We start from the raw sequence: 27,668 nt of genomic DNA on the forward strand, positions 1-27,668 counted from the left end.
CGGTAAAGCAGTCCAAAAATGTCTTTAAACCCTTTGCAAAATATGCACAGGTCTCTGAGGCTGACATACATGCATGATGGTTACGCATTTGGCCAATATTGAAGAATACAGTGATGGGAATGGCCAAAACCATTTTGTAGCAGGCCTTGTAGCAGGAAAATATTCGCTTTGTAGCAAGCGTCACTTGTTTTGTAGCAAGAGCCGGCATTTCCGAAAAAAAAAAGCTTAGAAGACAAATTTATAGTTTATTTGTAACAGCATACATCAATGCAATGCAATACAGAAACACACAAAGTGTATATTGACTAGCACTGGTAATCATTACCATGGTAATTGTACCGCAAGACAAAGAAATATTGTCTTCACCAGCAACAAAGAACTGAGACCGAAGTACTCAAAATATTAAAATAAATTATGAGTGTAAACAGGAGCAGCCACTGAACTAAACCTGCTTTCGAGAAAAAAAGGAACTGACCATCTTGGATTGCAGTAAGCATGTATGACAACCCTTCGCACAAGAATCAAGAGAAATGAAAGGGAATTAGGCATGTGCTTTAAAAATACTGATATCAGATGGACAGGCCTATGTTCCTTTCTTTGAGCCCTTATTAAAGGCAGCCAGATGAGAGACACTATCATTCATTTTTTCCCTAGCTTGGCTCAATATTGCCTGGCCACTCGCAATGTCACTGAAGTTCTTCAGCTTCATGCCCCGCTCAATCAGCAATTCAGCATTTCTGAACATGTGCTGCGCTTCATCTACCTTCTGTTTCGCTTGTGCTTTAGACAAGCTGGCACTTGCTAGCACTGGATCCGCACCTGCACGTGGCCTTTTCGACTTCTCTTGTTCGCAGGCAATGCGCTCTGCATACCGTTTCGATGCGCCTCGAACGGCCCTAATGACATTTGGACAAATTGAAAGCTGGCATGGGTCACTGTTGTACCTTCTGGCAAATGACATAATCTGGCGAATACCATTCACGCTTGCCAGACAAAGGTTCGACCTCTCATTCAAAACCCTTGTATTCTGGCTGAAGCCTCGCTCAACATCAGCGTTCCCATGCGGAAGCGAAAGAAGGGCCTTGACAAGCTTAGTCAAAAGCGGATATTTTCTCTCACCTTGAGCGCCCTTGATGATAAATATATTATGCCAGTATTTGTCAAGTGGCCCATCAGTGCCCACATTCAGCGCTTCAGAGCTTAAGAGTGTCACCTCATCAAGGAGAGATGAAACTTGGCTAGGTTGTATCACTTGAGGCGCACATTTTGCAAGATATCTGAAGGATTCTGCTGAAGACTCCTGGGAGTGGGTGTTTGGGTGCAAGCACCTGAGGTGCTGAAGTGTCAAATTCTGAAGAGGAAGCCTTGTCAGAAGGTACTTTGAGCACGCTATGTAAAATGACCTAGCTCCTAGTCGAAATTCAGCTTTCTCTAAAGCAGACCAAGATTTCATAGCTTCCTCAGTATCTGCCCCAACTACTATGCTTTCCTTCCAATTCTGCGAACTTTCGACATCAATGGAAGCGAGCTCATGTCCCTGTTTCAACATGAACACCTGAGGCCTCAGAAATCTGCCCAAAATTTTCTTCAACATCATCACCATTTCATCATAAAGAACATGCAGCAAAGGTTCACTCTTTTGAAACAGCGTCAGAAATCCCACAACTAGGTCACCTGCATTCTTCACAAACAGAGCCTTTGCGTAGAAACTTTTGTCATTCAGGTTTCTGTTTAGTCTCGCCCTCATGCTACCTGCAGCACGCACTGGTTTCTGGGAGTCTAGGATGCTCTTTAGGGCAGAAAACTGCTCGACTAGTCTTTCCACGGCTGGTACAAGAGACAACCAGCGACAGTTGACATGACGCAAAAACACAGTTTCAGGCAATCCAAGAGCCTCTTGTTTTTCTTGGAGCTGGGCACTTTGCACCGAAGATGTCTTGAAAAAGTAATACACGTCACTGACTACAGTTTCAACTTCACTACCAAATGAATCAAGAGCACATGAAAACGCGTTGTGCACCTTGTGCAGCGAGCACTCTCCGATTTCCATTAAGGGGCCGTTTTCCTGGGTCAATTTTTTCTTTAAACACTTCATTACATTTGGACCATCACTGAAAAATGAAAAAAACCCTGCTCGAGGAATATTTTCAGTGGCTTCATTTACACATTTCAAAAGGATATCAGCCGTTGCCCTCCCCAAACGAAACGACTGCAGGTGCTCGACCACTACTCCTTTTTCAGCATCAGAAAAGTAGCGCACGAGAACATCAAACTGCTGGCACCGCTGTTCTGGCAGTGGTGTTTCATCTACACTGATACTGTAAAACACACCAGGACGATTCAGTTCCTCATGCACAAGTCCCTTGAAATAAGGCCCAAGCCCATCTGACACAACGTAAGACACTTTTTTCCTACTACAGGAGAAGTCTTTAGCCACCTTTGAGTCGGGAAACATCAAGCGATGAAGGGGTGTAGCCGTATCCGCCCATGAGTATGGGAGACCTTTTATCGTCAATGCCAAAACAAAAAGTGCTTCGCTAGCTGTGACACGGTCTGCATGGGTCATCATGCCTGTCGATGATGAAAAATCCAACGATGCTTGAACAGCAGCTGGCCTCTTCAGCCTCCCGTCAGGGCCCCGAAGCTTACTGGTCAGCTCCAAGTGCTTTTTACTCTGTGAATGTCGTTTCACTGCTGTGACACCATGCTGTGAGCAGTTGATTGTCTGGTTACAAATAATGCAATAAGCATTTTCTTCCCTTTTTCCTGGTCTGCACCACACCTCGAAGCAATCTCCATTGCAGTCGACATCTTTCAATATGCCAGAGTTAAATTTGCTGTTGCGTCCTGCAAACGATAAATAATAATGTTAGTTTGATGAAATAAAAAGCTGTTATGCAAGCAATATGATCCTGTAAATTAGAGAATAATTGTAGAGTGCTTAAACATATTCTAAAAAAAAATAAAGACCCAGGAAACACTACGGTTCTTTTCCCACAACAGTCATGGTTAACAATTATACACTTCATTCAAACGTGGCAGTACAAGTTATAGAAACACGTTCCTCGATACAGAACTGAATATTAAAAATTAACTTTAACAAAATTTCAATGGAGGCAAAATTCCAGAGGGCCGTGCGATGTCAGTGCACGTTAAAGATACCTAGGTGGTCGAAATTTCCAGAGCCCTTCACTGCAGCGTCCTTGGGTTGTAGCTGTTGCACTAATAGCTGCAAAAGTAGCTTTTTCAGGGCTTTCAGAGCACCTGAGCTGCACATACCGGCAATCTTTCCTGCACTAATTTGATGAATAAACGTTAATTTGGATAAACGTTAATTTGGATAAACGTTAATTTGAACACGTAAAAACAAAAGAGCAGTTTGTGATAAATCCAGAATAAGCAAAGTGCCAAAAATTTGCAGCTCACTAATTGCAAAGTATTGAAGGCTTCTGTCTAGATGTTTGGCAGAGCAAGCTCCATTCTAAAAACCGGACACGTGTAATTATAAAAGCAGTACCACTTTCGCCGACAAAGAGCGCACCTGCTTTGAGCGCGCGATCGCGCTATCATGCAGTCCTCGACCGCCGAGGAAGGGTGGAGGCTTTCTCCCACGTATCCCTTACCCGCCCGTTAATTGCTGCCCTGAAAAACGACCTTGTTTCCCCTTACTTTTTGAAAGCTTCCGCCGTAAATTCGCAAAGCCTGCCAAGCTTCGACAACAGACAGGGCCGTCAGCGCAGCGCCAAAATCGTACGAACGTAGCGGGCGCGCCAGAAGACGCTTGTTGCTTCATCGTATAGCCGGAAGGCCGCAAAATACCGCATTCCGTGGAACTTTCTTTCATTTTCGCCTCGGAAGTTTTTTTTAATTACGGCAGCAACACGAGCACGAAGGCCAGAAGGCCCACCAACTCCGTGAGAAATGTACGGCGTCATATACGTCCGCGGTATACACTTTATTTCAGAAGCCGCTACATAAAACTCCTTAGCATGAGTTCAGTGCTCATATCCATATAACACTTTCAGCTCACGCTGCAAAGGCACTGCTTTAAGGACGTCTTTCAATCAGCCAAGTGATGTCAGGAAAACGCATTCCGTAGGCTCCGCAGCCGGACAATCCGAAACTACCAAGCGACCTCGCATGCCGAGTGAATAAAGGAGCGCGTGAATGGCCCGGTCGCCGGCGAGTTTTATGCATTTCGTGCCGCAAGGTTGTTATGGGCAGCCCGGACGTCACTGTAGCTTTATTTCAACCACGGAATTCGTAGAACTGCGGATGGCAATATGAAATTACTGAGCGACGTTACACGGCTGCCCAGCACGCCACGTGCTCCAGGGCTTTCGAAGCTGATACTAGCGTAAGACGAACGCCACAAAACTACAAGTACTCTTTCATAAAAAGTAAACAAACCGGGAATTAACAGCACCCTCTCTTGCAGGCTCAAACTACCACGGTCCTGAAACGTGCATCCACCGCCATTCGCTCAATTTGCTACTGTTAAGTCATGTTCAGTTTCTAAATTTGAACCCCGCCACACTGACTCATCAGCTCTTATGTCCAGAAAGACTCATTTGAATAAACTAAAAGGCGCAAAAAAAGAGAAAAAGCTTACCTTTCAGTTTCGAGAGCGCCATCGTGACGCCGCCACGACGCCGCTGAAACCGCTGAAACCACGCCGTCGAGGCGAACGAGCGGCGGGAAAGTGCAAGAGCGCGCACCGACGCGCCAAGGCCTAGCCACGGCCCACTCCACCAACTACTGGCCTCCGGTGCCGGCCCACCGGAAACGCTCGGAGCTCGGACGCGGTGGAAAGCGTGACGCGTTCACGACACCCTCACTCAGTCACACTCTCCCATCAGAGACGAAGTAGACGGAGCACCATGCGGAGCACTCTAGACGAAGACTGAGAACTGGATCGTATTGGATTTTACCGGCTACTCTCAGACTTCAATGGCGGACAACAGTCGCAAGCATAGTTCCCTCACAGGGCAGTACTACAGTGAACTAGAATATTGGGTAGTGTGCTCACAGGCCCGCTCGGGGTGACCCCGCCGGTGTCGACAGGGCGCGGTGGCGCGTGGTGGCGCTGCACGCGTCTTCACGGGTGAAAGCGAGTGGCGCATTCGGCTGGCGTCGCAGTAGCCGTGGTAGCCGCGCCGACAAATTGAATTATTATCGCAACATTCGCGTGTGTGTCATCGAAATGGCTCGGCAGATCTTGAATGGAACTTAATTTCTGGCATGTGCACATGTTTATTTATTTCTCAAAGTTCCACAAGGGACATTGCATGAGGGGTTACATGAGCAACTTTTATCAGTATACGCTTGGCACGCAGGGATGATCACGTATTGTCACTCGTGCCTGCAATGTTTCCCTGCAGTTACAACGCACTGCGTACCGAGGAGTCATACAGTTTTTTGTCTTAATACTTAAAGTTAATAGTAGTAGCATGTGGTGTGGCGGAATTTGATTATATGCCAGGGACAAACGCGGAATGGAGAGTGTGTCGGCGGCAGCAGTTATTTCTATTCGCAAGGAGCCAAGCTCCAGCACACATAACACAGAGGGGCAGGGAGGTAGAAGGGAGACACATAAGTGAGCGAAAGTACAAGGAAGGGGGGAGGGGGGCATATACATTATTTAAAATTAGCACTTTGCGCTAAATACGATCGAGGCACGCGTACCGAAACAATTTCGACACAACAGTAACTGACTTCACATTTTTTTGAACAGCCATGCAGCATCCACTGCTATTTAAAAAAATAAAGAATGAGGCAGGTTTGTCATCACTGCATGCATTTATGCTCGCTCATTTCGCCTCTGGCAGCGGTGTCTCAGATGGCGCTCGGCTGCTGATCCGAAAGACATGGGTTCGAACCCGGCCACGGCTGTCGAATTTCGATGGAGGCGAAATTATAGAGGCCCACGTACTGTATGATCTCAGTGCACGTTGAAGAACCCCAGGTTACAGTGAGTTGTACCCATGTGGTGGAAATTTCCGGAGCCCTTCACTATAGCGTCCCGCATAGCCTGAGTCGCTCAGAGACGATAAAACCCCGTAAACTAAACCACTTCGCCTCTTTTTCGTTCAACTTTTTCTAGCACTTCAGAGCAGCGTCAGCAACGGCTCAGTTTAAGGTGCTTCGCCCGTTCGAGTTTTTCTTCGCTGCAATGAATTACATTCCGAAAGCATTCTTCATATGTTGGAAGTGGTTAGAAGCAGACTTCAAAAAGAAGTTGGTTCTGTGAGGTTTTCTGTGGAGAGGTTTTCAAGCTTCAACACAAATCCATAAAGCTGCGCCGGTGGGTAGAGCAGTCCTCCATGGTCGCGGTATTTTGTCAGCCTCGCAGGAAAACAGTTTTCATTGGGAGACTGCATTGTAAGCAAGGTAATGCACATTTGGAAATTTGTCTCCAGTACACACTTCCGTGCAACATACCCTATTACGTAGAAAACAAGTCTACAGTCACTTCTACCTACGTGCTCATCGTGGTCATGCGCAGGCACCCAAGTTTGAATCTGGAGGGCCCTGCATTTGAAGGCCGCTTATCTGGGCAAGCTTGAACAAGCACTGGCACCATACGTGAACAAAAACGTGAAATGACCCCCCGAGAAGCGCTCAAACCAGTGCAAAACCGCACAACAGAACAACAACGAGCCCACAAATACACACGGCGCACTGACGGCGACGGCAAATCCTACCGTGAAGTCTACTGTGGCGCCACCTCGTGTCGGCGCCGCGAAACAGAAACCTGTCGACATTCGCTGGGCCACCGCTCCCCCATTGAGCCGGCGCGGAGTGAGCACACTACCCAATATTCTAGTTCACTGTAGCAGTACCTGACGTTGGCGACGGCTCGTTTTGGCGCAGCTTTGGCGCAATTTTGCAAAAAGGCCCCTTTTTGGAGCAGCATGTAGCAGCTTTATCGAAATGGCGCAGATTGGCGCAATTGGCGCAGCATTCCCATCACTGCCTTAACTTTTCTTATGAAACCACTAGTGAACTTTTTATCACACGAGGAAGACTGAAAAAAAGACAACCTGAATGTTGGAAGTCAAAGAAAACCTGCAATTGGCGGCACAACAGGCAGCCAGCCGAGTTATGGTATGTTTTGGGGCGCTTCGCGGCCATGGGCTCTGTGTGCCCACATGGTTCCGTTACGCACCTCGATTTACAAGGGCAGAGCAGCAGAGGACCTCCAAGTGCCTCTTTAAGTGCTCCTCGGATGAAGTTCGTGCAACGGCACGCATCTGTGACAAGAAAAAAGAGCTGTTTATAGCGAATGTTCCACACGCCTCCACGTTAGCAAACTCACTGTTCGGCGTGTTCGCTTCGTCAATCTACCAAGACGCTGTGCTGTATAACCAGCTCTACGAGGAGTATTATTACAGAATTTAAATATGCCCGCACGTACCAGTCTCTACAAACCAGCCGTGACGGTGGCTCTGAGGTGATAGCAATGCTGCTGACTCACTCCTCGGTGCTCGGGTCTTTCTCGCCAGACCCGCCGCCTCAGCCCTCAAAATCATCACACGGCATGTGGGGCTGAGGTCGCTGATGTGCAGGCCGCAGTTCTTTGCGAGAACTTCGTTGTCGGAATCGGGAACGGGAGCCATCATAATGTTGGTGCAAATGTAAACGAAGCAACAGTGGCTGGAAGAGACCTTCAATGTCCAGCCGGCAGTAGTTTTTATTTCGGCTGCTGTCAGGTGGCAATCACAGAGTCCCTGTTCCCGCAACTTTACGCCACTTTTCTCCTATTTCATCATCAGAGAGCCCACAGTTTGAATCGTAGCAGTGGGAAATTGTTCAACTTGTAATCCAAATCTCTTAGCACTAAATGCACCTTTCGTAGCCGGCCAAGCGGCAAGAGCCAAGGACTGCCAAACCGTCAGATATTACTGACAGTCAGGCTGATGATGATGATGGTGAAAGTGTCATAACCCCTTGAAGGGCATGATGCAAAGCGTTAATGGCTCTCTTCAGCGGCCTGGGAGCCTCTTTGCGTATCAGTTCACATGCACGGATACTATTCTTTCACCATCACATAACGCTTAACCTACCCTCTACAGTACAATGCACTAAGCATTAGAGATCCCTCCCGTGCAAGTACTCCTCTGTCGCTTCATTCTCCACTTCACATTCATAAATCGCGGGTAGTGCTCATACCACACCTGGCGAAACGGTTAAGCAATGTGCCACTGTACTGGCAGGTGGCCGTTTCAAACACAGCCAATTCCAATTCCAAGACCCAGGTTGCTCTTCCCTCTCATGACCTGCCATGGTGGGCAGTTAGCTCAGGACCCGATGAGCAAGTTGCGACGTCACAAGGTCACATGAACTAGGTGGCAGGTGGGCCACCTGCTTTTCTGCACAACAGCAGCCCAATGCTCTTATAAAAAAAAAAAAAAAAAGCGCCTGCTCCCCTTGTTCCCTCCCTTGCATACCTTGCAGCCCCAAAATGATGCGTTTTAACAGCCCCTGACCTTAACATCTCGCCACGGCCCTAGAAAAGCATGCCAGCAATGCCACAAGGGAAAAGGCCGTTTACGGAGTCCAACAATGGTGCTCAGCAGAGCACTTGCTACGTGCAACACTGTTGCCAAAACCAAAATGGCTGATGCAGCTTGAGTTCCAACTGGGAGTACTAGGACATTCATGATCCACTCACTCAAGGTAAGCGACTTGGGCTATGAGGGACACCGTAGTGAAGAGCTCTGAAATTTTACACTGCCTGGAGTTTAAGGTGCACTGACATCGCACAGTACACGGCCCTCTAGAACTTTGCCTCCATTGAAATTCGACCGCTGTCGCAGGGATCAAACCCACATCTTTCGGGTCAGCAGCCAAGCATCATGATCACTGAGCCTCCGCAGTGGCTGGATATGGAAGTGGGTTCAGCTCATCACCACCTATAAAAGTACTTTCACACTACACTGGATTTTACAGCATGGTCTGTGCGTGGGCCATCCACCGAAAGGCATTTCAGACTGCAGCACATTGAGAATATAGGAGGTGAGAAAGATTACCTAGCCACCAGGCTCTCCCTCTTGGCAGTACAAAAGCTCAGAGGCTGGCATCCTCTTGAGCTTTTACACAGTACAGGTGCTACAAGTGTAGGGAAAATTTTTATTGCAACTGCACATGTTTTTAGAAACTTTTTTTGTACCTGTACAAAGTTAGTGCCACCTGTCGAAATACCAACTGAAATCACAGTACAAAAGAAGGCAACCAGCCACAAACTGATGCATGTTGTCAAAAAGATGTTAACAAATGTTTACATGCAAACAGCTCCAATCAATAGATGTCAAATACATGCAAACGCACAATAAACTGACCATCAATAAGGGCCTGCCTACACTGCACAAACAATACAGTGCTAGGAGAGAAAAGAAGGCAGTACATTATATAAAGTGCTCTAGATGCATCACCCTGTGAGAAAAAAAAATAAAAAAATACAGGATGGCTTGCGAGGTGGCAAAATCATTTTTGGCAAGTTTTTTTCTTCTCCCATGCTCTTCACTGTGGCGTGACGCTTGGCGCCTCTGCCACTTCACAGCAGCAGCTGCATGCTGCATTTTGGTCTCATTTTTTGCATCGTTTTCGCTCTTCGTTTTGGAGGAGGGGAGTGCTTTCATTGTCACACTTCCTGCTGTTGTCTCTCTCTCTACAAGATGGTTCCCTTTTTGCTTTCACTTGTGGATGGTTCACAAAACATGTGCATGTCGTCGGATGTTAGCGAGACAAAAGACAACTCGTTGCGATGGCAAAAAAACTGCCGAAAGGGGGGAGGGGAGGAGGAAGTGTTGGTGGCGGTGACTGCCAGACTGGACAAAAAAAAAAAAAAACAGAGTGCCAGGCAGGAGGGAGGACAGGACAGAAGGCCAGCAGGCTGGCCTGGGGACCCAGCGCGTCGGGCTGGTGCACGGGAAAAACACGCTTGTCCTCTCCAAGCACACACAGCTCTCACAGGCACACCAAACAAAAAAAAAAAACACCTTGCGAGTACAGAACCTCCCTTTCACCTTGCTTCCCCCACATGCCTGGCATTATTGTCCAGACATTGTGCAAAACCCATTGCATCTGCCATTTCCATTTCATTAGGTGAAAAGAAAGCAAAACAACCACAGTCACAGTGCTTAAACACCTTGTTCCAGCACTTACGTCGACTGATGAAAAAAAAAAAAAAAAAAAAAAACAAGAAACAGGTGCAAGAACAGCAGCCAGCAGCCCACCCGATACCAGCAGTTCATCATTGGTAGAGAAAAAGTACACTTGGGTGTGTGAGAAGTGGGACTCTTTCTTCCCCCGATCATCCCCAGCCCCCTTGGCTAAGACAAAGCTTTGGTAGCCGACTAAGCACACACGCACACACATTCAAATGCGAAAAGAGGATCTCTGGTCGAAAGGCGTGTTTTTCTCTCTCCTCCGTCTCCGTGCTGCCGACGCTCCGAGCGATGGGGCGTCCCCTCGTGTCATTGTCGCAGGCTGGTGGTGTTTGTGATGGTTAGGGAGGGGAGCGTGCACTTTGGGAGAAACAGAGACTGCCACCCAGGTTCAACCTTCAGGCCGACACGGTGCCCTCCACGGCTGCCGAAGAGGACGACGACTCGAGGCTCCCCGAGGGGGCTGCCGCCGCACCATTGCTGCTGCTGCTGCCAGTGGCCGCCTCACTGCCTCCTCCGCTGGCTGCCTGCGAGTCCAGAAACACCTTTTTCTCGAGCAACAATCTTGAGGAACACGGAATGCGAGTCGGTCAACAACTTGAGCACCACCGCAGCACACCTGCTTCCAAGCATTCACAGGCCAGGTTTTGACAAATCCAAATTTCACTGCGAAAATTTCCTAACATATGCCATGGTAAACACACTGTAACTGTAGCTGTTTACAGTGCCATATAAATAACTCGTGTCTAACAATGCTTCCAGATGTTCAAATTAATGAGGGCTTATTTGTATCATGCCTTTCGGGACTGGTGACATGCAGTGTGGCAGGGACTTTATTTAAAGCATTAGGGTTGCGAGATTATTCAAATGTTTAGAATATCAATGCGAATGATGCAGTATTTGATTCAGACTTCAAAGAAAATAGCAATATTCGAAAACCTCGAATATTTTCTAAATATTTTGAAGTTCGAGAATCCAGGAAAATAAGCTGCTCAAAGAAGAGTCGATGGGCTTATGCATGCTCCAACACCTCTGCAAGATCCGCTCTGGATATCGGCATGGCGGTTGCATCCACAAATTCTGCCTTCGATGGCTGCACGGCTTGGCACTTTGCCAAGGAGCCCGCATGACGTGACGAAATCCAGATGTGAAAGCGAACATGCATGACTGTGGGCTGCGTTGCACTCCAGGCGTGGGGGCCTTCGCCGATATCTTTCGACTTTTGAGTGACGGATAACTCTGGCCATAGCTTCCTCCGGCAGCGGTACGAACATGCACGCACCGCGCAGTCACGTTGCCATGTCAATGAGGCCGGAGAAATCGCGGCACCGGATGAGACAAATCTGAAATTTCAGCTGCAGTTTTACACTGAACTCTGTGGGGTGCGTGTCTTGGTGCCAGGCAAGTCTGGAGTATGAATCATGTCCTACTAAATTTCACCACCCGAAAAATCTGCCAGCAACGTTTACATTAAAATCAGCAGCATGAAACAAATCTCATCGTAATAAGTTTGAGGCTATGGTGCTTAGCACACTTTAACTTGCTGCTGATTGAAGGCACTTTTTTTTGTTTCAATTTTTATTTCAGTTTCCTTACTGAATTCTGCAAACCCCATCTTTTGGTGTATGCTATTTCGCTCTAATGAATTGATTTTTTTTTTGCTACTACATTTCCAGTGCAAGCTATTTGTTTTGCATTCGCTTCGAACTGAATACTCACTATTCGCACATGCCTAAAAAGCATGACTGACAAATACAAGCTAACATTACTGCTTGCTTCATCTGGGTAGAATGTGCCGCAATACAGAATAAACAACTGTACCAAGCTGTCAGTAATTTTTGTATGTTGAAAGAAAAGTTTAAGGATGTTTCAGACTGTCCAATTACAGTATATATTAACATAATGAACCTACTTTTTTCCAGAAAAGTTGACATCAGTTTAGGGGACGGTTCATTAAGCAGAAAAAAATTTTTTTTTTTTGGGGGGGGGGGGGGGGGGGTCAAAATTTTATATATGTCCGTCCATTTTTCCGCCATTAACTAACACAAGCGGTCAGGTGCGTTTGTGTCGCTGGTGTTTCGCTTAGTTCACTTTGACGCGATCTGACAATTTTGTAATAGCTGGTGGCTCCCACCAATCGCAGCTAGATAAAGTGAACATGCTGAAAATGGGCGCATAACGTCTTGACGCTCTGCCAAGTTCGCAGAGCGCACCAGGTGCTTCACGTCGAGAGCCGCTGTCTCTCTCGCATGCGTAAATAGACGAACGGGGACGAAATTTTAGACGTGCGTACCTCGGGGCACAGGCATGTTACTAAAACTGTACAAAAATATGCACGCTAACTTCAAGCAATAGAAAGTTAATAATGATTTTTAGCTAATTACTGAATTTATGCGGACAATTGTTACCCCAATTTGTGTCCGCCTGGCCACATTACCAAGGAACAAAAGTGGCATTAGCGTACGGCGTTTCGCTGTTCTTTTTCCCTCATAAACCAGTAAAGTCAGGTGCAAGTCACAAAAATCTGAACTGCACAGGAATGTCATTGCCACTAGAATGGACATCAGAAAGCACACTCGTGCCTGCCCCCCAAAATGCAACGCGTAAATTGTACACCTTCAGGCAGACCCACCTTGCTTCCTTGCCTGCTGTTCCCAGCAGACTCCCTTCGAGGAGACTTGTCTCGAGGTGGTCGTTCCTCCCGAGACTTGTCCCTGGGGGGCTTGTCATCACGAGACTGCCCACCGCCACCACTGCCTGGTGACCCAGCGCCATCGTCATCCTGTGTCTGGGATCCTGGCCGCTGTCCACGGCGTCGAGGTCGGGGGCGGAAGGGTGGTCTCCGACGCTGGCTCCCCGTCTGGCCAGCACGCTCCCTTTCGGGTCCTGGCTGGGTCTCGCCTTCACTCTCCTGAGGCAACACACACAGGTATCCACCTCACACCCTGCTATGCAACATACGGTGCAAAACACGCTCACATGTTTCTGTATGGTGCGCAATGTTACTGCTGCATTCCCCCCATCTTTCCGAGACACCACATAGTGAACGTAGTGCTACTAGACCTTCCCTTGGGTAGACATCACCAGCACAATGTGCTGCAAGTGAAAAACGATGAAATGTATAGGCCTTGGGTGAACGCTGCAAACGTATCGCTATCAATCCTTTGCTCAGGAGCAAGCAGGAAGCCAGGCGCCACCTGACAGTGAGGGCCCACAATTCTAGCACAGCAGCTTTTTAGCCAAACAGCAAAAGCTAGTGAACAACTCGATAAACTGATAGTGTTTTCTGTGCTTACGTGTGCACCAGAGTACACAGTCCACTAGTTGGCCATCGACAACGTAAACACCTACAAATGTCTCACAGTATAGACAGATGAAAAGAGCACGCTTCATGCTTCATGTGTGCAGCAGAGGGACTAAGTGATGCCAGCCCCTAAATGCAAATGACCACTAAGCTTCACTTATTTGTGGCACACATGAAGAAGAATGAACTGTGCAGGCCTCATCACCGAAACATGCCATGCAACAGAAGCAAAAACTTGACAAACCAGAAAAAAAAAAGGGGGCATGCAGTCCATGCAAGTGCATATCCGCCAAAAATGCAAGCGCTTTGCAACCATACTGATCATAAAGGGCTTCGCTCTCATGTATTTCAAACACAATGGCAAGCTGAGGGAAATACTGCCTGGGACACAATTCTCTTGTTTCCTGTCCCAGGAAAACACACAAATATTTAACATCCAGCAATAAAATTCAGCGTTGGCAGCACATCTTTGAGAATGGACTGCATGCTTATAGTTGCATTATTGCAGAGTGTGCTAAGCATGCACAGAAAGATCTGTGCACGTTTAGCCCCTGTCACAAGCATGTCTTTGGACATGCAGTCACTCTGCACTAGGTTCAAATATTTCGTAGAAAAAACATTCAAACAATCATCCACGCAATCAAATTTTCTGCATGGCCACAAGATAGACATCAGACATTGACAACCATGGGCCAAAATAAAGCCATAAATTACAACACAGATATGCTCAGGCATTGGTACAATTTTATCTACCCAGTTGTAAATATTGCAGGGCAAGCACAACCAGCATCACTCTTTCGAAGTGCTATTAAAATAAAAACTTCAATAGTACATTGCTTCAATGACAGACATTAAATGCACTCGGTCATCACAGCATAGTCACTCTTCAAAAATGCAACAGCAGCTGCTTGTTCAGCTTTTTCTCCCCCCTGAATCGTAGCATCATCACCAAGCTACAATTCAGAAAAAGAGTCAACTCCAAGTACTACACCGCTGCCCCTCCAACAACAAAGTGCAGCCATTTCAGCACTTTTCAACTACAGTCGACGACCGAAAATTCGGACGCCTGATTTTTCGGACATGCTTGATTATTCGGACTTTTTCGCGGCACCGCGACATGGCCCATAGAGCCAATGTGTAAGAGCGCTTGAAATTTCGGACGCACCGCAACTGACCACTCGATTTTTCGGACCTCGTTCGCACTCGCCGCCAGCACCCAAGCCGCCATATAATGTGTACAGTGGAATCTCATTAATTCAGACTGCAGGAGATATCGAAAACTTGATCAAACAAAACGAAATTCAAGCGTAAAGGGAGCCTCTTGCGACGCTGAAATTCTGCGCGAGTCGGAACATTGCGCTCGCGTGTTTTCGAATTCGTACTGTCCTTGAATGTCTTCCGCCGCACGAACTTGAACCGTAGTCTGAGTTCACGGAACTCATCTGTGCCGAGTCTTTAGTCCCAAACACGGAACGCGAATACGATCGCGGAGGCTATGCGCACGCCGTGGCCTCCGCGATCGAAGCGCGCTTCGGGCGCGCAGCCAGATCTTATTGCGGCCGCGATCTGCTCCGGCGCTGCGCCGTTCGCGGAGGCCACGCGCGCACACCGGAGCTTCCAAGTGCCGTCTATGGATGGCGCCGTGATCATTATCAACATTTTTCTCGGTCGCGATTTTCCGCTGTTCCCATCGACATCAGTATCGCCAGCTCCAGCCTTTCGTGGCGTGTTAGCATGCGTGTTGGCGCGTTCGCCGTGATAATGGCTTTCGCGTGCTGCCGCCGAGCTTCACAGTTTTAGCGCGATGGGCAAGCACCTTAAGCTACACGGCTGGGAGTTAGCTCTCGAACGCGGTCGGTAAGCGTGCGGCGGGCGGGAAATTCGACGTGGCCGAGAAGTGCGTCCGATGATGGTGCAACCAAAAGAGAAACACAAGCTGCAAAAAGCGCGCTTTCCAAGTCAAGCCGTGCGAGTTTCTCGAACTGGAAGAAGAGCTGCTCCTCTATGTGATGGAATTTCGGAACAACGGCTACGCGTTGACAGCGGACATGCTGCGCGGCTTCTTTTGGCATGAGCGTGCACCAGAGCGCAGCACCAGCTCAGGAGTCTTATTCTACGTTCAATCGTCACTCGTGAAGTATTTAATGTCGCTCATTCCCTGGTTGGTGTGTTTTTACTTTAAAAAAAATTTTTTTCGCATATCGCGTGTATGGGCCGCACCCCGAAAATTGGCCCTCGAATCTGGGAAAAAAAAAGTGCGGCCCTTATACGCGTTTATCCGGTATTTGACGCGGCGAAATATAGTCATGAGGAGCTTTAGAATGTGTGCAATACAATTGGCCGCTTTCTCCGGCATAGTGGTAATAAGTTCGTGATTTTTTCGGTGAAATTTGATTTTCCGGACTGCCCGATTTTTCGGTCGTTTTCGCGGTCCCTAGAGAGTCCGAAAAATCGGTCGTCGACTGTACTTCATAAACTCGTGCAAGGGCCGTACTCACCTCCGTGTGAATTTCGAAGGTGCGGCCCATACACGAATTAAAAGAAAAAAAAAAACTATTTTTTCTCTTCTGTAGTCCAAAAACAAGGGTGCGAGAACATGGTGCGGCCCTTAGACTAGATTATACGGCATCTGAGCAAACGCTCGGAAGGCGGCTGCAGCTAGGCTGACAATTCCTTCATTGTAGCCTTCTCATGATATAAATAACAATAATAAAATAATATCCAGTCTCTTGCAGATGTGCTGTGTTGTCACTGAGATAGCTCTGAACAAATTTAGAATTTTTGTCCTGCACTGTGCTCGGTGGGAACAGCCATCACTGCCACACAATGGCCTCGAAAGAAAAAAAACGCACAGCAACAAGAGTTACCCTCGGCAGAGAACCGCACCTTCGCTTCCCCGTCGAGGCCGCTCTGACTGCCTTCAGTGTCGCTGCGTGGTCGCCGCGGCCGGCGCCTGAAGTAGCGGCCATAAAACTTGCGGGGTTGGGGAGGCCTCCGAGAGCCACCATCAGCGCGGCCACCCGAGTAGTCACCATCCTCGTCATCCCCACGATCCAGGTCCTACAGGGAAGCACCCACACTGGTCCTGTGGCCCCGTTTCCTGAGTGCCACTTTGTTCTGGCACAGCCACCAGTCTTACCTTGCGGCCCAGACAAATAGCCGAGTCCCACAAGGCAGACAAGCAGCGGTAATGATTCACGTACCCATCTCGAAACGCAACGGTGGAATAACAAATCTCTCGTGTACATTTGAGTATAAGTTGCATGCGAAATTTCAAATTACAATCAGCCTCCACCAGCTGAACAAATTATGCTCTCTGATTAGCAGAAGGACAAAAGTCATGCAGTCATACTTTTCTGGGAAAAGCTTGCATTAATACAAACTGAGCATGAAGGGGAAATGTAGATGCAGCAAGGACAGGGCTTGAACAGCAGTGACATGGAAAGCAACGCCAGAAACCACTAGTGATGACCCGACGCAGATGAATGATGGAACACACTGCTTTCCTCGAGACTGGCACTGGAAACATCTGAGGACGTTTCCATATACAAGGCAGTGGCATGATGCCTCCCGACAGCAGCAGCTAAAAATGAGTGCACCCATCATATGGTCACGTTGTAGTGACGGCAGTCCAGCTGTCAGGAAGACACCAACAAGTCGTCGAACTACGAATGCCTGCCGCTCGCGGCATCGCTCAATTTAAAGCCGGCAAGGAAACTTCGAGATAACTGGAAAAGATCATCTACAGTATTCTGGAAAAAGGTAGATGCAGCTCTTCATGGCTGCGATCAATCGCGATTAGTCCGGTCGCTTCTCTCGTCCCGAACAAAAATGATAACCCTTTCCTGCGGCCTTGAGCGCGAACGAACGGACACTACAATGATACGTGGCAATATGCAGCATATGTACATGATTGTAAAGCAACCTATATTTTTTTTTTTAATACTTGGAAATCCGAAGTTGGGGGTTCAACTTGCCGTCGAAATCAAAGCGTGGTGCCATCAATAAAGGCGAGATAAATGAGATGTTGGTTCAATTTTTTAGGGGAATCCCCGACGGTGGAGTAGATTTGTAATACTCATTAAAGGGGCTGCGAAACACTGCCTGGGGGAATACCGGCTATACTTCAGGTGGGTTCTTTATGTCACACAGATGCTGACTCAAAAAGAATTACAGGAATCGGTGCACAGGAACGGGAGTTATTCAATGAAGAAATTTGAAAATACAAGCAAAAAAAATGCTGCCCTCAACTCGATTTTGGCGGGGCTTCCCACTCCTATTTCGCTCTCCCAATGACGGCACGTGGCGCAACCAATCAAAACAGCCAGCCAGAGCACGTCGCGGAAGTTTGTACTCCATGGTTGCCTGCTCTCTGTGAGACTGGCAGCGTTGTTTCCATGCCAGAGCGCCCCTGGTGGTGTATTTTTATTTTACTTGCCTTGCAGGGCTTTTAGCTAAGACAAACAAATTGTCTTTGTTGATATAATATAAAACGCAGACAGATGACAAAATGTTTCTCTATTTATTCACACAATTTGCAGTATATTTACTGTTTGTCCGGTCATCAAGCTCGCGCCAGGTGATGTCATATCCGCTGCTAAAAACCCGCCACACTATCAGAGCCATGAAGTTGTTTTTGGGGGGACATTAAAATATTAAAAAACGGAATATACGCGGTGTTACCGACGCTAATAGCACCATTATAACTCACTGTATGCAATCAACAGGCAAAACAGTTAACTAAGATTGTGTTTCTGGGCCCCTTTAACATCCACACGAATGATATGTCAATGAGTAATTCGTTATTTACAGCACTCCTTGCAGCAGCACTTGCACCGACCAATGCTGATGGATACACGGATCAACCCGCTGAATGCCATTTCTGTTTTGAATTGAGCCTTCTTGCTGCCCCACGAGGTGGCACCACTGCAGATCCCCGCTCATAACCATAAGTTTCTGCATGTTCTGGTCCGAGTAGTCACCTAAGCCATGTTTAGGCAAACCAACAGCCGATGTTTGAGTAGGCCACGCTTTTATTTTGTGCAAATGATGCCAGCTTGAGGTGCACTAATGATTGTCTTGTGTGCTGTGTCAAAGTTGCGCCGATCCAACACAGCACACGATAACATTGAGTCAGGTGAACCACTAGTGCCCGCGCAGTCTGTACTGGGGAATGCAGGCAAGGGGTAAATATACCAGATGACAATGGAAAAAAGATCGATATGGTTCAGCAAGTGCAGAGCAGCCGCTCTAAGAGCGCAGTTGCCCAAGAATATAATATTTCGAGCCAAACGGTCTCGATCTACATGGAAAACAAGACCAAGATTCTCGGTGAGGTAACCATCTTGCAAAGAAAAAAATTTTGAGACGGCAGCCACCCGAAGCTCGAAGAAGCCCTCCACATGTGGTTGTGTGTACGGTCATGAAGCAGATTTCTGTCTGGGGACGTTCTGATGCACAAGGCAGAGACGCTTACTCACTAGATGAACATTAAGGGCTTCATGTTCAGTGACGTGCACTTCCGCAATTTCAAGAAAAGGTATGACCTTGCTTTCGAGAGGACATGTGGAGAGAGTGGCGCCATCGACTGGACCCATGTACCCAATCGTATGCTTGGCTACATCCACCGCAACTTCGCCAGAGGTCCTTCATCCCTCAAACTGCTATTGTACAAGACATTAATACGTCCAAAACTAGAACATGCCGCATCCATCTGGGACCCTCATCATGAAAACCTTATTCATTCACTCGAAATGGTCCAACATAACGCAGCCCGCTTCATTACCTCCAACTATAATAGGACCGCTAGCATATCTTCAATGAAATCAAACCTTAATCTGCCATCCTTAGCTTCACGTCGCAAAATGTTTCGTATCTGCATATTCCATAAGATCTTTCATCATCCACACCTGCGCAGTATATTACTCTCCTCCCTGCATCACCTATCATCAAGATTAGATCATGCCTACAAAGTCGGTGTCCCATTTTGAAAGAACTAACGCTTTCTTTCAGTCATTTTTTACCTCGAACAGCAGCAGAGTGGAATCACCTTCCCGCACCAACAGCAACCATCAAAGATTACCAACTTTTCAAGAACGCCTTAGCTAACATTGTATGATTAGACACATCTGTAACTTTTTTGATAATAGCCCCATATCGTTTATTGTATTGTTATGTTTTTTTTTCACCTGTAACCACTCCCCTCTCTAATGCCAATGGCCCTGAGGGTGTATGAAATAAATAAATAAATAAATAAATTACTGCTCGACACTGGAGTCGCTGTAGTGCCAGTTTTCTCCAGATGATGTCAACAGCGACGAAACAGCATTCTTCTATAAGATGCTGCCAGAAAAAGACCTTTCCCATACCTGACAATCCCTGCCACGAGGCAGGCACAGTTAAGAGCGCGTCACAATAATGGTCAGCAGCAACATGTTGGGGACGTAGCAGCTTCCATTTCTTATGATTGCAAAGCCGAAAAGCCCGAGGTACTTCAAGGAAGTGAAGTCACTGGCCATGTGGTATAAGGCCAACACAAAAACGTGGATCACATAGCAGAGCTTCAGCGACTACATTCGCAAACTCGACAGGAAATCGCAAAACCGGAAGGTACTGAACTGCGCTGCACAAGGTCACATCTGTATCTTGAGTCCATCCACTTGGAATTCCTGCCGCCCAACACTAGAACTGCCCTTCAGCCTATCCTAAGCACTGACGCCGGCAAGCAGTACGCTGTTAGCCTTCTGTCAGCAACAAACATGCTTGCCGATGCCTGTAAGGCAGTGACACCCATTACTCTACAGAACTGCTTTCAACACGCTGGATTTGTTGCAACCGATGAGGCCGATGTCGTGGCAGCCCAGGATCTGCAGCCTAATGCGCTCCCTACTGACGCCGAAAATATTCTTCGGTACCTGCACAGTGGTGGCACTGCGATCCCGGACACAGTCTCGTTCGAAAATTTCTCAGTGACAATGCTGTACTGACATGCGCAGCAGGTTCCTGGTGCCCCGCCAAGCAACGACAGAGTAAAAAATGACGCACCATGGACGCTGCTGCCATTGCGCGCGAATCTTGTACAAGCAGTGACTTGTGCTTTCAGCAGCCTACAGTGACCGCACGACCCTCCACAAAGTGTGCCGAAATGTGCGCTTTACCATAGCACTAGCAGGGCAGAGAGAAAGCCACAATAAATGAGCTGCCTTGAACCGTTCAGACAAGACAGTGAGGAAAACATTTGGATTGTGCAAGAAAGAGTTAGCAAAAGTGCCATAGGCAACTACATTGAGCATGTATGCTTCATATCGGATCGTAACCAGCAGTTAGCTACCACCCACATTAGATCTAGTCATTGCACCCCACCCTCCCCTCCCCAATTAAACATATAGAAACTCAAAATGATTCTCCAACCTTACATTCACCAGGACTGACACTTTCCAACACAAGTGGTTCATCCCACCACTGGCCCATGTTGCAAGGGCCTGTTCGGGTAATTTAGTAAGCGCAACAAGGCTGCACCACATATGACCTCAATAAAATGACAAGAACCCTCCACCTTCAGGAAAGGTCATTTGTACACTTCTTACATTTTTCAATATCTGCATAAATCAGTGTCACACATTTTAGTAAGTTCCATGCAGCAGATTATTTCAGACTCAACACAAATATGCTACATGACATAACGAGGACTTGCTTGCAATTATTTCAGTTAATCAGAAGCTGGAAGTTAGGGACACCACTCCTATTTGCACATGCATAACAAAAAATGATTCGTAAGATAAAGTTAGTGGAATGCACAAACAGTGATGAAGCCATAATGTTGCCAAAGCTTTCTGCCACACTGTACTATCGCGCTCAATATAAGTTGCAACGCGCACGCGCGGTCATCGACCGGGACTCATTCCGTGATGTGCCTCCTCCAAACAGTTGCTCGGAATTCTGGGAGAAACTGCTGTTCCAGGAAACAACAGCACCCCCGCTCAGGAAAAAGTTTCTCCCGGAATTCCGAGTGACTGTTTGGAGAAGGCACACCACTAAACGAGCCCCGGTCGATGACCGCGCGTTGCAACTCATGTTGAGCGTGATAGTACAAGCAAGGTACGTAAGGCACATTAAGTACCTACTAAAAGCTCAAACCTATGCAATTGCAAGCATCAACTAAACCTACTGTCAAGCCACAGAAAGATAGCTGCTGCAGGTAATACCGCAGAAAAAAGGAGTGCAAAGAAACGAAACAGCCTTTTTGAAATTGCCTCCATAACATTGTTATCCAAATCACGTAGTTGCAAATGCAAGGCAGGTTCACATAATAGAACACAGTCACTCAAGAGGATACTGTCTCCCCCAACCAGATATCGCAGCAAAAGCAGTTATACACATTGCTACCTTGTAACACTAAGGGTGTGCAAATGATGGGCAAGCTGCAATGCATAAAGAAACTCCCAAGGTGTTAGCCCTCTGAAAATACACAGCATCAACCGGTCTGCCAAGAGCTTTTGAAAATTCCGAATGCATCAAGAATTGCAGAACTGGTGAGAATAGAGTGGTGGAAACAATGTGAGTACCCTTTACCATGGTGCTTAGGTGTGTGAGCAGGTGCCCAAGGAATGCGGACAATAGTGCACGTACGCGAGCGGTCGAAGAGAGAAAAGGTCAGCATGCCACGGCAGAGAGAAAGAGTGCACAGGCTATGCTAGGCGACAAATGCCGCCAACTTGCCTCCCCCTGAAGACTGCCCCGGTCTCCGCCAGAGTTGCGTGGGATGCCCCGCGGCCTGCGGAAGTAGCGTCGGTAGAAAGGCCTCCGCGGCGGGGGTCCCCTTCGGGGCTGCCGGGTGGCGCCGCCATCATCCTCACCCGCAAGCTCCGCCCCCTCGCTGTCCTCCTGGTCCTGGAAATCATCCTAAAATTGCACCCAGTGCTTATTTCCCACTTGCCTCAACGAATTCCAGTTTCTCAGGGTGAACAGCAGTGGCACACAAATAGACCACAACTGGCCACACACGTTAAAAGCATACAAGACTCATGGCATGCACACATTTAGTTTTCTAGCCATCTTCACTCACTTTGTGCTGCAGTGTCTCCAGGCCTCTATTAATCTGACTCTTCAATACTCCACGCACCATCACGCATACTGCAGGTGGCCCAGTGATTTCATGCCAGCCAAACAACCCAGACGATCCTCTCCACTTAACTGGTGTCCAACCGCAATTCGGCAACATTCGCACAGTGCCAACACAGTACTTTTATTCATGCACACCACGGTGAACTCGCTGATAAAGCTACACAGTGTATTTATGAAGTTCAGCATGGCACTGAATCTTGGATTGTCAGGGCAGACTGCAGATTTTGTTGTATTTATGCAAAAAAAAATCGAAAAAGTAGGAAGCCAACGGCACTCCCACGAAACAGAAGACAGCACTGCAGCCATTACTATCCGTGGCCGATGCCGATAAAAGCACACACAAGCACTGGCTGCCATTTTGACCTCGTGCTCTCTTGTGCTATCCCCTCAAGCCACCACCGTGTGGTGGCACGGGCACATTCCGCAGCAGTGCAATGTTTTTCACCGACATAATGGTGACGAGCAGATGGTGTCGTTATAGTGCCGCCTTCAAGCTAAAAGTTGTGCTTGCTACAGAGCCGTCTTCGAATCTGCAAGCCAGTTGGGACTGTGGCTTTCTTTGCTTGCTTGCTCTTGTTTTGCTTGCACCACAACGGGGAGGGCTTTCATGGGCCCGAAGAAAGGATGCTGTTTCTAAGTGGAGTCTGCACTGGCAGAGTTCGTGAAATTGCAGGGGGCAGCGGCACTTTCAGTGACCACGGAAGTGCTACACGAAAAAGCCTGAGACAGCTGGCAAGAGAGAGCTTGCTGGATTGCTTCAGTCTGGGATGACATCCTGGAAAGCTTGGTTTTGGTTGCACACTCGTTCCAAAAGTACACAATTCCAATGTACTTGATGGCACCGAAGATTGTGCACTGTACGAAGAGGACGATGATAAGGAGCTTGGCGAGGACGAGCAAGTGGAAGCAGGTTTGTGGAAATAAATGCCACTTGCGTGTGGTCCCTGCTGTCGCTCTGAATTGTTTTTGTGACCGGCTTAAATTCGAGGAGTTTTTTTTTTATCTTCGATCTGCAGGTGTTGGCTCAGAGTCGAGGCCAGCCTAGATTCGAGTAAATATGGCAAATGCAGCCATAGTGCTTTGATTGCATGCACTTCCCCTCCCTGAAGTTTTATACAGGGACAGAACCAGCCCCCGAGCAGTCACAAGCTGGTGAACAAATCTTTGCACATGAGCGATTGCTGCATTCAGAGTGCAATAAAGGAAGCATTGGGTTCATATAGTGAAGCACAGAGAGGGCACAATTAGGCAGTACAGCTTATTCACTTATTCTTCACACACACAAAAAGTGATGTAGACACAAGTGCTGCACTTTCCTAGTGCTTTTGCATGTACTCTACAGGACAAACTGGTAACACAAGCTGTGTCTCCGTTCAATACAGCACTGACATAGTAGAAGTAAGTGGTTGCTACAGGTTAATGGCGCAGCAGCAACTTGGGTCACATTGCACCAACCACAAGGTGGTGATATGGTTTAGCTACAGTTATTCACAGCACAGGTGCAATCACTTTCAAGTGGTGTACAAAGCTTGCCCACAGTCTCACAACCCACAGGAAAGCACCCACAGACCCTTCCTGTCGGGCTCCAGCTATAGAATAGATGAAGTGACACTGACCCCAGTGGACTGCCTTGGGGGCGGCCTCCTGCGCTGAGCCATCCAGCGACCCCTGAAGCGTCCCCTCCTGCGGTCAGCCGCATAGGGGCTGCCCTTGACGGGGACCCCTTCTGGGCCGGTCACATTGGCCGCCTCGTTGCCCTGCACCACAACACAAGAATGCTTAAGACTGTCCCTCAATCATCACACCCCAGCAGAGAATGATAACCTCCATACAGCAGCATCACCCTCCTTTGAACGGCATGCTTCCTGGAAGTTCTCATGCCAGAAATTTTTTTGAAGTCAACACTTCACATTTGAACACTTTCTGAGGTACAGATAGAATGAACGAACGTCTGGGACCACCTTAAACACACACTGTCAAAGGGTCCTAGCCTATGCTATGAAGAAACGAATGCAAACTACAGAGTTTTCATCTTAAATAAGAACATAAAAGCATTTCCAAAATACAGCTGAAATGTGGACAGTGCATGCCGGTCAGCAGTCAGACACAAAACTACACAATACTGCGACAGCGGTACTTGGATGCTACCAAGAACGCTGCAAACTGCACTGAGTGTAAACAAGAGAAGCATCACAGCAACGGTACTACCTACCAAACTAAGTGCTGAACATTACTCTTAGAAAGCACTATTATGAAACAAAAAAAAAAAGAGGAAACTTGACATTTATCAACTAGCAACACATCCTGATGCACAAATTATGTGGCACTTTTATTTGCAGCATAATTATGTCAAGAAAGTAGCAATTCACAGACTGACTATTGGATGTTTGGCCATATTGGCAGATATGACCCGCTGCACCTTTTTCAGTAAGCGGTAGTCAGGCTACAAAGGATATGAGATGAGAAATCTATCTGGGAAATGCTGCAGTCAGCGCACCAGACATGCTGCACAATCTATTTCCCTTTGGCAAGAACCACTAGCATGTGAACAAGTATGCTTAGACAACCAACCCAGGGATGTACATCAATGAATTCACTTTCATGTAACCACTCCTCTTTTCCTTCCACAACCAGTTTTAACCATATCTGCAATTTATTTCAGAGATGTCTGCTTTGCTCAGCAAAAATGTACCAACTGAAACCAAATGCTTTCAGTAAAACTTGTAACGCACTCACATCAAGAAATTGAAGGGTCAGTAGATTTAACAGTATATAACTTATGTAGCCATAATAAAGGTTTTTGATGCTGAACTAAGCAACATCATGTATATTCTAAAACTTCGCAATTTTTTCTCAAGTTATCGAATTATCTTTACCTAATTATGAGTGCCATATTTTGCATAGTAACCAAACCACTATTTCCAGATTTTCATCATTTAGCTTCATTTGCATGCACAAAAAAGCACAGAGTAAATCAAGTTTCCCTGTGAAAAGAAACATGAACAAAAAGCACCAAAAAGAGGTATTTTTTTTTTCTGTAGTTCGAATAGACATACACACTATTCATCTGCAGTTATCGTCAAGTCATATCTACTGGTTTGGTTTGTGTGGGTTTAACATCCCAAAGAGAGACTGGCTATGGGAAGCCGTAGTGAAGGGATTCGAAAAATCTGACCATTTGGGGTTCTTTAATGTGCACTGACATGGCACAGAACACGGGCCTCTAGAATTTCGCCTTCATCAAAATTCGGCCACCGCGGCCGGAATCGAACCTGCATCTTTTGGGTCATCAGCCGAACGCTGTAAACACCGCGGCAGGGCCAAGATTCTGAGTGCCACTTAATGCAATTCCACTGTGCAACAAAACTTATCGCCTTCCTAAGCAGAGAATATGTGGAGATACAACCATGCAGCTCACCTTTTCACCGACGACGACATCAAACTCGACAGTTTCCCCTTCGCCGACGCTTCTGACAACTTTGAGGGGGTTGTTTTTTGTTATTGCAGTCTGCAAACAAGAGGGGCACACATGACCACAGGCTCTCATAGCTTTAATTCAGAACACGGATGTACAGGTGCAGACAGCATCACCTGCAATGCATAGGCATTGACCATAGAGCGGTATAAGCCACAGTAATGCAGCACTAAATAAACTTATTGAAAATGGCCATCCAGCAACATGCATCACTTTTTGCAACATCTTGGCGGATGCAGCCTTGTAAACCGAACAGGTAATCAGAACAGGCACGTTGCAGGGAGAGTGAACGCAAACACCCCAACTCCTGTAATAGGCTATATATACATACCTGATGGACAAAGATGTCTTCTTTTGTATCATTTCTGAAACAGACAAACAAAAAAGTTTTGTCTCCAATTGCACACCACGAAGCTGAATCTCTTGCTTTACCTGTTTATAAATCCGTATCCATTCTTCACATTAAACCACTTCACCGTCCCGAGAACTCTTTCGGCTGAAAAGTGCAATGACAAGGAGAAAGGATGTGTGCATTAATGTTGCAGCAAGCAGCCGGGCGGCAAACCGTCGCGCGTTTCACTCACGCTACATTCGTGCAGAGCAAAAGACGGTTTTTTGTTTTTACATATTCAATGAAACCGGTTCGCCATTGGCAACACTCGTAACAAATGCCGCAGCCATGTGATAGGCCGGCAGGGAACCGCCACGCCTTCCATACTACGACTCAAAACGCACATGAAAAAGTTCACGCGAGAACCTATTAACATGACTACTCTTTGTGGAAGGCAGACAGCACTGGTCTGCGAGGCATGAATTAAAAAGCGAAACGCATCATTTTTGCGTACTTGACTAGAACGAAGCATGCTTTGACTCATGGCTGCAGCATCAATGCGCACAAGAAAAGACGAGCGCACGCTTGCAGTTGCAAGACGTTCACCAGAGAGTAATAGTTACTTCAGCAACAGCCTCTGCAATTACATAGCTGTTCGTAGTTAACGAAATCAAGCCTTGCACAGAAATTGTACGAGCACAGCAAGCACTTAAAGAAATACCAGCAGCACGCAAGGAACGAGCGAGTTATTTATAAATTTCCAGACCGTAGCGTGCATTAGCTAGGCCTAAAAACACACACCGCAGCTAGGCTTAAGTACAGCAAGTTCGTATGCGCGCGGTCGTTGCCGCTGCACCAGAGCTCCGGGTTGATGCATGCGAGAAGCAAAAGCTCTTTTCGGTACTAACAATCCTTACACCGACCAACGCGTCCGTGCCGCAGTGGCTAATGTCAATCAAGCGTGCGCTGCCGCCAATCATGCATTCGCGGTGCGTGAGAAGCTTTATCAGCAAAAAGTGCATGCGGATCGCATGTGTATACATTACCTAGTACTTCCTTTTTCTTTCTTGAAACTGGTTCCTCCGAACCGATCTCGGTCTCCGCCATGATTTTAAACGTTCCCGTCCTACGATGTTATTCACTCTGTACCGGCCGTCGTCCGCCAGCGCCGATGGAACAACTCCGTCCTTTACTTTGTTCTCCCTTCCCAGTTCTATCCGTGCACGCTGCACATAGAACGCCGGTAAGCTTTTGCATGATTGGCCC

General features: G+C 47.3%; 2 protein-coding genes and 1 long non-coding RNA gene across 6 annotated transcripts in view; 1 reads left to right on the top strand and 2 right to left on the bottom strand.

Moving 5' to 3' along the window:
* The window catches only part of Tti1 (Telo2 interacting protein 1), a 43,438-nt gene extending 33,230 nt beyond the window's left edge, over nt 1-10,208 (top strand). For both annotated transcript variants that reach the window (XM_089575008.1, XM_089575010.1), the window contains one exon: nt 8,514-10,208. In XM_089575008.1, coding sequence (XP_089431134.1) covers nt 8,514-8,624 — 111 coding nt within the window. In that variant the 3' untranslated portion in view covers nt 8,625-10,208. The remainder of the gene's footprint in view (nt 1-8,513) is intronic.
* On the bottom strand, nt 232-4,986 carry LOC149364993 (uncharacterized). Its single transcript, XR_016289243.1, has 2 exons — nt 4,613-4,986; nt 232-2,847 (listed from the first exon to the last, which is right to left on the bottom strand). It is a non-coding gene; the product is annotated as an uncharacterized LOC149364993 (long non-coding RNA).
* On the bottom strand, nt 9,113-27,658 carry LOC149364994 (uncharacterized). 3 transcript variants are annotated; one of them, XM_089575013.1, is made up of 9 exons: nt 27,449-27,658; nt 26,504-26,567; nt 26,403-26,436; nt 26,015-26,104; nt 24,213-24,353; nt 22,192-22,362; nt 16,360-16,533; nt 12,802-13,080; nt 9,113-10,696 (listed from the first exon to the last, which is right to left on the bottom strand). In XM_089575013.1, the coding sequence occupies exons 1-9, from the start codon at nt 27,507-27,509 to the stop codon at nt 10,568-10,570; spliced, it is 1,143 nt and encodes a 380-aa protein (XP_089431139.1). In that variant the 5' UTR covers nt 27,510-27,658; the 3' UTR covers nt 9,113-10,567. The 3 variants fall into 3 exon arrangements, with proteins under 3 accessions (XP_089431139.1, XP_089431138.1, XP_089431140.1); XM_089575012.1 differs by having other exon boundaries at nt 22,192-22,374; nt 27,449-27,656; XM_089575014.1 differs by lacking the exon at nt 16,360-16,533 and having other exon boundaries at nt 22,192-22,374; nt 27,449-27,654.
* Nucleotides 27,659-27,668: the final 10 nt, after the last annotated feature.

The sequence above is a fragment of the Amblyomma mixtum genome, chromosome 2 (genome assembly GCF_055824585.1).
Source record: "Amblyomma mixtum isolate Tamu chromosome 2, ASM5582458v1, whole genome shotgun sequence".
Classification (NCBI taxonomy): Eukaryota; Metazoa; Arthropoda; class Arachnida; order Ixodida; family Ixodidae; genus Amblyomma; species Amblyomma mixtum.

Coding starts and splice junctions, on each gene's coding strand:
- LOC149364994 (XM_089575012.1), bottom strand. CDS start 27,509: ATGGCGGAGACCGAGATCGGTTCGGAGGAACCAGTTTCAAGAAAGAAA. Junction 26,437..26,503: donor GGATACGGATTTATAAACAG/GTAAAGCAAGAG, acceptor TGTCTGTTTCAG/AAATGATACAAAAGAAGACA. Junction 10,697..12,801: donor ACAGCAGGCAAGGAAGCAAG/GTGGGTCTGCCT, acceptor CTGGACTCGCAG/GCAGCCAGCGGAGGAGGCAG.